Source organism: Protobothrops mucrosquamatus, unplaced genomic scaffold (genome assembly GCF_001527695.2).
Source record: "Protobothrops mucrosquamatus isolate PMUCROS unplaced genomic scaffold, P.Mucros_1.0 scaffold3823, whole genome shotgun sequence".
In the NCBI taxonomy this organism is placed as follows: domain Eukaryota; kingdom Metazoa; phylum Chordata; class Lepidosauria; order Squamata; family Viperidae; genus Protobothrops; species Protobothrops mucrosquamatus.
The window spans coordinates 53385-62945 of NW_015389775.1; the positions used below are offsets into that span (position 1 = coordinate 53385).

Below are 9561 nucleotides of genomic sequence, written 5' to 3' on the forward strand. Positions count from 1 at the left end.
GTTATAGATAGCGTATTTTTATCTTGAAGTATCTGAATACTCAGAGGAACTATACATGGTAAACAATGCTTTTAATTTGCAATTTTTAATGCGTAAAAACCAGGAATCTCACCACTAGCTTTCGTTAATGTTCTATTTATAGTATTATATAGCTTACAGAGCAAATTAATTAACAGTGAAAATAAAAAGCACTGTTGAGGAAAAAAAGCAATAGTTAAGTCTGATGCAATTTTTGTTCTTATTTCTGGACCTCCTCTAATTCTAATAATTAGCTTGCAGGGTAAGAGGTGCAGATTCAAATAACTGAAATGAGCTAAATAAATAAGCAACGTAGCTGCAATCCAAAGCTAGACCACTCTTAAGAAGTGACTGCAGTTTTCTGCCTGAAGGCCTCAAGTGACTTAAAACTCAACATTTTACTGTAAGAAATTGAGTACATGTTTTAAGAAGAATCGACGTTTGACTCTGGGATTTGAAGATTAGACTCGATTTGACTAGAGAAATATTGCAGTTGCTTAAGCATAAGGTTATTTACATTTGATAATGTACTATGTCACAGCAAATTAGGAAAAGAATATTTTATGAATATTTGTGTTCAAGTATTATGATTAATAGGATTTTAAGATATTTTATAAACTGGTGTTATTTGTTTAAACTTAGAGCAGGGGTGGACAATTAATTCTCCCAAGGGGTCACATGAGAAACTGGAACTGTTAACTCTGCTGCCAAAACTGCACTGACATCCCTTGACCACTTGACCACCAACGCCCCACTCCTGATGCTGACACTGCACTAACACTCCGCCCCCCGCTAATGTCCCACCCCACCCCTGCCACCACTGCTGGCCTGATTGGGACTGCCTGTGGTCTGGATCTGGCCTGTGGGCTGTAAAATGCCCAGATTTGTCCTTGAGGGAGGTGGTTGTATCGTTAATATCCCTGTATTAAAAGAAAGTCTGAGGTCACTTTTGTTATGTTTTCTTGATGCATAATTCTTTTTGTCACTTTAACTTTCTTTGTTATTCCATTTTCTTTTTTCCTTTATGTTAATTTGCATTTTAATGGATGAAGTTGAAATGCAATAAATATATTTAAAAAGGAAGAAAATTGGCTATTTGTTTTAATACTATTGGGAAGTACTTCAAATATTTAGGTTCAGAAAAGGCCAAAGAAATAGTTATGAACAAACAACAAAGTGACCTTTAACACTACAAAAGACTAGAAATAAAGTGGCCAGTATAGCCAATGGCCAGCATTAATGAATGTTGGTATTCATAACTGAATACTAACAATTTCAGATGAAATATGTTAATGCCCCAAACCAGACCTATTGATCCTTCTGAGATATACTAAAAACATTCCATCAACACGATATTCTGTTTCAACAGAATTTTATAAAACAGGAAAAAGTTGCTTTCTTCACAATATTTCTGTTTACATATTTTGCCTTCATAGTCTTTTATAGTCTTCTCTATAATACATTTTGTGTTTGTAGGCCTTCTAGTCAGTCTTGACTCTTGGTGATTACCTGGACAAGTCCCAGCAGTTTGTTTGCCATTGCCTCCTTCCTAGAGGCGGAAGAGGAAGTTAACTGGCCCAAGGTCACCCAGAGGGCTTTCATAACTAAGGTGGGGCTAGAGAACTTATTATCTCCCAATTTCTAGCTTAGTACATTAACCACCACATCAAATTGGCTCTTAGACCCCAATATATTTGCCATCCATGCTTACTGTTGAATTATGCTGTCTTTATACTATAGGTATTCTTATGGTGCTTATATGCAAATTATTAAACATATTGTGCAAGATTGCCCACAACATGTATTCTCTGGTTCCCTAGATCTTCACAAAGCAATGCCAGAAGCGGATCACCTGGATAGCTGAATTGGACACCCAGTTATGGGGCCATGGCTGTACCCCTGTAGAACTTTTGCCTATAATTATGTTTGTGTGTGTACAAGTTTACTTCTCTTTTGTCATGTTTTCATCATGTGCTAAATAATAATAAATTAGTATAGGTAATGGGTATCACTTTATTTGCATCATAGGACCATAACCATAAAGGAAGAAAAATATTGGTTGGGAAATGACTATGATAAATGTAGCACTTAGTAGTAACATACCTTATACACAGTTTCCTCTATTCTTGCTTTGAGTTTTGAACTCCCTGTTTTCATTCCAGCTACTAAGACAATATCTCCTTGTTTTGCAACTTTCTCCATCTCTAATATATATGAAGGTGGTATATATGTTGATTCAGAAAATTTCAGAATTCTGTTAAAATGTTAATTATTTTAGATATTAATATTAGTTATTCCTTTATAAGATTTGTAAAATAGTTCCCTCCATAGGCTCTATGTGACAAAATAAACATTATACAAAGCACAATAGAATAAAACATAATATAAATGCAAGCAGTAGCAAACATTAATGAAGTGGGTTTTTTTCCCTAGCTGATTAATCATCAAATAAGCCTTTCAGAAAAGCCTGGTTTAACTATTCCATGAAAGGCCATAAGAATGCAGCCATCTTTACCTCTTCCCAAAGAAGAGAGGCAACTCACCTGGATGACCCCTCTTGTCATACCTGCTGATAAAATGGGGCATTCCACAGGCACTCCCTTTTCATCTGCGTTGGATGGGCAGAATATACTCAGAAATGCAATGTCTAAGATACATGGTTCCAAACCATGTAGTCATTATGGAAAGCTGTTTTAATACCTTTATATTACACTGTCTTGTGTGTTATACTGTATATTTACCTACAACATAACAGATGTGGCAGGCTGCTTGGTGTTTCTGAAAATTCTTTTGAATATTACTTCAGGAGGAAGATGAATAGGAAAGAGAGAAAAATAGTTTGAAAACTGACCAAAACCCAAGTTATTTTAGAGGTGGATGAAAATATATTTAAGATCATGTCCACAGATCCAAAGTAATCTAGAAATAATCAAATGGAATTTAAAGTTCAAAGTGGCTGGCATATCGCATTTATTTGGTAATTTTCTGGAATTGTTGATGAAGGTTTCAAAGATGCTGGCTTTACCCAAAAATCTCCACTGATTGTTAGCTGACTTCCAAATAATAACTCCATACATGCAGTATGATCTGAATAATGGCATCATGCTTCCCAAACGTTAAAATATCCAATATTCTCAATGCCTTTAGCAAAATATTTTATAATAATTAGCTTTTAACTTTTTTATTCATCTTTTTATCCAATTTAATTCTAATACATCTCTTTTGATATTTTTGCTTTTCTTTAAAGTGTATATTAGCTAAAAAAATGTGTCCCTATGAGCTGATATTACCCCGAGATTATTTATTAAATTAGACAATTATATAAATGTAATTATGTTGGTAACTAACAGTACTTATTTTAAAATCTTACAACTAAAATTTCTCCAAAACTACTAGAGGTGTAACAAAGCATCAGAAGGTTGAAAGGAAAAATATTCAAACAGTAGTTAAAAATATCCAAACAGCATTTAAAACAGATGAATATAAAGATGAAGCTAAAACATTAAAAATATCATTTCTCAAAACAATAAATGAGGAGAATGTAAAAATCCAATGGAATTTTTGTACAATTAATAACCATGAACCTGATTCAAGATAGATGCATGAATAATGGGGAGATCAATAGAGATTCCCAATTTTGCTAATTGTCTTTGTAACAATTTGCCTGGCTTTGGCTGATGCATCTGTTTTGATATTATCTGGAACAAGATGCACTCAGTATAGTCATTAATGCATTTGTCATCTCTCAACTAGACTATTATAATTTGCTTTACACAAAATTTGCCCTTGGAATATCTGGAAATTTCAGTTCCTACAGAATGCTTCTATCCATCTGATAATGGGACTATTATTGACATATTTCACTGGTAATATATGAGCTGCACTAACTACAAGTATTTTTCTAGGTTCTATCCAGGTGCTTGTTAACACTTATAAAACCCTATATGATTTAGGATTTTCAAAACATTTATTCAGAATTGAATCTGAATAAGTAGAGTCCCTATTGAGATAGCTGCTACAACTGTACAATAATACAATCAAAATCAATAAATATAAAAAAACTCAGAAATGAATAGATCTCATTCTTATGGCATAGAATATTATTCCGCCAACGCTGCTTCCAAAAAGATAATGACAAAAGGGATACCTCTATAGATAAGCTATTTTACAAGAGGGGAGCTCCTGCAGACAATGCCACTTCTATGCTGCCTCTACCAGATATACATACTTTGTGTTGTGTGTATGTTTCACTAGAATGACTTTTAAAATTGCAGATAATTTTTTACAGTGCCTCTTTGAGTACTTGGCATGAAATCAGCAGGGTAACTGTCAACTCTACAATGAGCATGGCTGCAGCCATTTTTTCTTCTCATTCTAGGTTGCCACATAGAACGGAGGGAGGGGGTAGCCCAGGTGCTTCGTTAGTCAAAACAATCTCCTGTCCCATGGGAACCAAGGTCATCTACTGCTCTCGAGATCAGGGACTGGGTGTTTCATAAAAAGCCCGCCAAAAAAGTATATTGGGAAACATAGTTGCTTGCATAGTTTTGTGGGTGGGACATTATATTGGGTAATTGTTACTTGTGTATTCAAATTTGGTTTCACTTTTGATTGTGCCGATACTTTGTAACAATAAACATGTTCTTTTAATCTTTATGTAGGTAAATGGGCAAAAGAAGAAGCTAGCACAACTATGGGTAAAGCTCATCTTTTGCAAACTGTATAGCCATTTACCTAAGTCTACATTTATGCACATATTAACAATTGAATAAATTAAACTTACTGTAGTGCATTATGGAAATCTGAGAATTCATTAGTTTCAGAGCTTTTCACAATGGTCCACTCAAAAGCAAGTCCTGCCAATGTGCTAAAAGTGTTTCCTTTAAATAATTGAATATCAAAACAGTTAGAATGCAAAGACAGTTTTCCTTCATTTGCAAAATTATCTGCACAACCACAATGTTTGGGAATTACAATGAAAATAAGGCAGAACTGCACACACATAAAATGATCAGGTAAATTCATTTCAGATGTAGTTGTCAACATGACTAAGTGTAATGACCTGTGGAAAGAGGAATAGAGGCAGAACACAATTCATTTATCTCATAGAAAATACAAATTTGTATTAAATATTCTATAAATGTATACAAGTAATAAAATATTAATATAAATATAATAAATGTATGTATATTAGATGCCCCACATGATATTTGGTTTTTCTAAATGGAAAGATTTAAAACGGCAACTAGGAAAAATTAAAAAGGGTAGGGAAACAATCTTCTTTTAGTAATACTGTCAATGCCTCATCAACCACAGAAAGTAAAATTGCAATTAATTATTTGCAAGCACATTTTCTTTTCATGGACACAATATTTAAATGCTCCATATCTGACTGCAAACACCAAATGATCAAATACCATAATCAAATGTATATAACCCTCTGCAACATACATTTGGCTTTTAAAATCCTAGAAATATCCCTATTACTGATAAAAAAAACAGTTATGCAGAAAGTGCATTTACTCTAAAAATAAATGTCCCTTGATATTTGTCACAGCTGTGATTCGTGAAACAAATTAGATGCCTAGGATACCTTATTTGCAATAAAGAATTCTCTGTAAATAATTGCTTAATGTTTTTGAACGCCATCAAAAACATCTCAGCATAAGTTGCCACAATAAATTTTAGGAAAATTCAAATCTTTCATTTTTTTATGATATAAACCACCTTCCTTCAACTGTGTTTGGAATTCTGGAAATTAGTTTTCATATATCTGGAGAATATTTACAAATATTCATTAAATGTCACTTCCTGACTTTGAGGAACAAGAATTTAAAATCATCAATATTTAATAATATAGTGGAGGGGTGTCCAACCTTGACAACTTTAAGACCTTTGAACATGACTGGTTGGAGAATTCTGGGAGTTGAAGTCCACAGGTCTTAAAGTTGCCACGGTTGGATGTATCTCCTATAGTATATCATAGAGAAAACAGATTTCTATGAGTAAGTGTAATGGACAGGTATACAAGATTGTATAACAGTAATCCACTCTTTTCATGGCACATTAATACTGTAAAAAGGAAGACAAATTTTCTTAAAATATTACTGAAATCTAAACAAAAGCAAATCAGCAACATGCACATGAAAGAGAAAAATGTTGTCCTTCTAGGGATTAAAATGTTGAATCCGTGATACATTAGGTACCTTCAGAATCTCGGGCTTGAATTTTCAGCTGCAGTGGTGAATCCTCAAGATACAATTCCTTTGTTGTAGATACTATGTGAATAGTATGAATAACATCAACTATAGCATCACAGCGAAGAACCTGGCCAGTCACTTGACGAAAAAGAAGAAAACATTGTTACTAATCTAGTCAACACTGAACATTAATACAGTCTGCAGTTTAGTACAGCATTCTATAACTCAGTACCTCTAGATATTTAGGACTATGACTCTCCTACCAAGCTGTGCAGGAATTTCGTCCAGAATTGCTATATAAAAAAAATCTTATATTGCAACAAATTGAATTGGAGCATGCAGGAGAGTGTAGGTAACATGGTTCCTTCAAAACTGCTTCCAGCTGCGTTGTGATGCATAAGCATGCACACAATTGGAAATCACTGGCAAAGCAACCACATATCCGTGCCTTTTTTACAGTTCAAAAGGGGCACTTCAAACATGCTATTATTACATGTTCCAAAGCACCCTTGCGTAGTCCTAGTATACAATCTGACTGATCTATGCTTTTAGGAAGTTGTGAGAATTACTGTCAATTGAAGAAGACATTTGAGGTGATTTTATATAGTGCTGTTTAGTGTTTGAATACATTAAAATAACTTTCAAGATATGCAGAATTCATTTATGATTATCCTGGTGCATAGCAACCTCCTGTAACACTTAAACTTTATATCTTAAGTGACATTCATGTTTAAACTTAGCTCAGACACTTAGAGATAAAGCATACTTGCACACTATTCAAAAGAGATAGTGAAACAAAAGACCAGAACATATCTTCTCCAGCAGCCAGCATTAGCACCAGACAAACCATTAAGCAGTTAGGCCAAGCCACTGTATATAAATAGGGAGTAAACCCCACACTCACTAGCACTGATATTACCTTTATTATCTAATCAGATAATAAAACATTTGCAAACAAACAACCAAGCTCTGAGAGTTCCACAGTTCAACCCTTCTATTGGAACTTAGTTCAAAATAAATTACATATAGTTTGAAAATATTATTCTTAGAGCAGGATACCAATTATATCAATTACCCATATTTTACTGTTTAAGGCACATATCTCCACTATTCAATCTAAATCATGCAAATACAATTCAATGGCCAGTTTTAGGGTTTATCAACCAATATTCCTTTCTTCATTCCTTCCTTCCTTTTCTTTCTTCTCTCTCGCTTATTCTCTCCCTCCTTCCCCCCAGAAGTATTAGACACATATAAACTTTTCTCTGCCACCTATTTTTTTCTATTTTTATTTTTTCTAGCTTCCTCATATATACCCTTTCCCTATGTTCTGTTTTTTGTATGCAAACATAATATCCCTTTGTTCTTTCCTACTGTCTTGCCATAACTTCACCATTTTTTCTACCCTCCATTCACATAGATCAAGTCATTCTTTATTTTCTATCTCCACAGGATGCCTGCCTTTGTAGTTATAAATATTTTACCTATCATATTGTAGAAAAGCTTGACATGGGATCAGATACTGCTCTGAAAAATCAGTCAGCTTTGGAAAGAGGTGAAATCTGCCAGAAGAGATGAGCAGAAGCTATTGATGAAACTAGACTCACTTTTATGTCTTGCTATTTCAGATACACAGAGAGAGAGACACACAACCAGGGCAGTCTGTTTCCTATGTAAAACCCTTTACACAGAAAACAGTGGATCTTACTTCTGAGTAAGCATGAACTGTTTTATCAATATATTCATTAAGAATTGCATATACATGGTATATAAAAAGCAGACCACTCATGATGCAATGGGTTACTATTTTAGAGATATTATCTTACCTAAGCAGAGAAACAGAATGACTACATTTAGGCAACCCCTCCCCCCCAAAAAAAACCCCACAGTGAGTGCAAGTGAATTCCCAATTCCTGTCAGCTTCCCCACTGACTTTCGTTGTAGGAAGCTGTCAGGGAGAATTGGAAATGATGATCCTGTGACCACAGCTGATTGCCAGAGTGCAACAACACAGCAGCACTGAATCTATCTTAACTTTGCCAAATTTCAGTCCCATAGGAATTATGGGTCCCAGATTTTGAATACATTCTGTAAGGTAGCCCCTTTGAAGTATGTTGATTAAAAAATGACTGCTCTATGGTTTCATCCAAATGGTTGCAAATAATCAAACAGACACAAGAGTTTTAAGTAGTATATGGATGTAGAAATCCTATAAGCGCTTAAAATTTAGTCCTAATAAAATCTTTAATAGAGAAGAAATAGACAGTACTTACAAACATCTTCAGCCAAAATAATACTTGTAAGCCGTGTTATTTGTGATGATCTGGCTTGAATAACAGCCTTCCGTGAACACTGATGGTTGTTTTGTTCTATAGCATCTATGCTAGCAACTTCTGGTCTGGTGGAAGACCTATTCAAAAATATTTTAAAAATTGGAGTTATAAATCAATTATAACTGCTTTGCATTTTAATCCTTATAGTGAAGAGTTTTGGAAATTGAAAATTCTGTGATGGTGAGAACAGCTATTACTGCTGGAACTAAGAGAGCAGTCAGTTGTCATTTCCCCTGATTAAGCAATGAATTACAGAAACAAGATGTGCCTGTTTTTCATGTTCAGTTAACAACTATAAAACATGAGGAATTTTATAAATTTTCTGGTACTTTGTGAAGCAGCTTTGAAAAGGTGATTGTGCAAAGTATGTTAATAAAATTACTAACTTAATAAATTGCAGTGATTCACATAACAACTATGGCAAGAAAGGTCGTAAAATGGGGTAAAACTCAACAACTGCCTTGTCCTGGAAATTTTGGGCTCAATTATGATTCTAAGTCGAGGATTACCTGTAAAAATAAACTCCCATAGCTTTTCTCACACACTGAAAAATCTGTTTAATTTAGAATCTTATCAACTTCCCATTCCCTTTCTGTCTTCAACTGAGATCTTCAACTGAATATTTATATACTGAGATTTATTTCAGTATATAAATATTAATTTTCAGCCAATAGACTAACAAAGAAAGAGATCACATAACTGCTTTAATATTTCTTTCATTACAGTACCAGGCTCTGCAATTCCTATTAAGTTTATTCTTTTTCAGAGATTTTTCTGGCCAATATACCTACTGTATATGTTTTAACACACCATTTATTCAGCAAATTTTAACAACAGAATTGACATGTTTTATTTTTAAATGAGCCTGTTTAACAAGCAAGCACAGCAAAAGTAGCTATGTTGATTTGCTAATGGTTTTGCTTGTACATTGTGGTGATGCTGAGTGCAAAACATGGCTGCTAATGCTTCTTAATCTTACTAGCATTACAATGACAAAAAATGAATGTGCA

The 9561-nt window shown here is 34.1% G+C and overlaps 1 protein-coding gene across 1 annotated transcript in view; it reads right to left on the reverse strand.

The window, feature by feature from the left end:
- The window catches only part of NUP210 (nucleoporin 210), a 73720-nt gene that overhangs the window by 53280 nt on the left and 10879 nt on the right, over positions 1–9561 (reverse strand). Inside the window, exons 2-5 of the mRNA XM_015827632.1 lie at positions 8492–8628; positions 6225–6356; positions 4802–4898; positions 2122–2272 (exon numbers count right to left, since the gene is read on the reverse strand). Of these exons, the coding sequence (XP_015683118.1) occupies positions 2122–2272; positions 4802–4898; positions 6225–6356; positions 8492–8628 (517 nt within the window). The remainder of the gene's footprint in view (positions 1–2121; positions 2273–4801; positions 4899–6224; positions 6357–8491; positions 8629–9561) is intronic.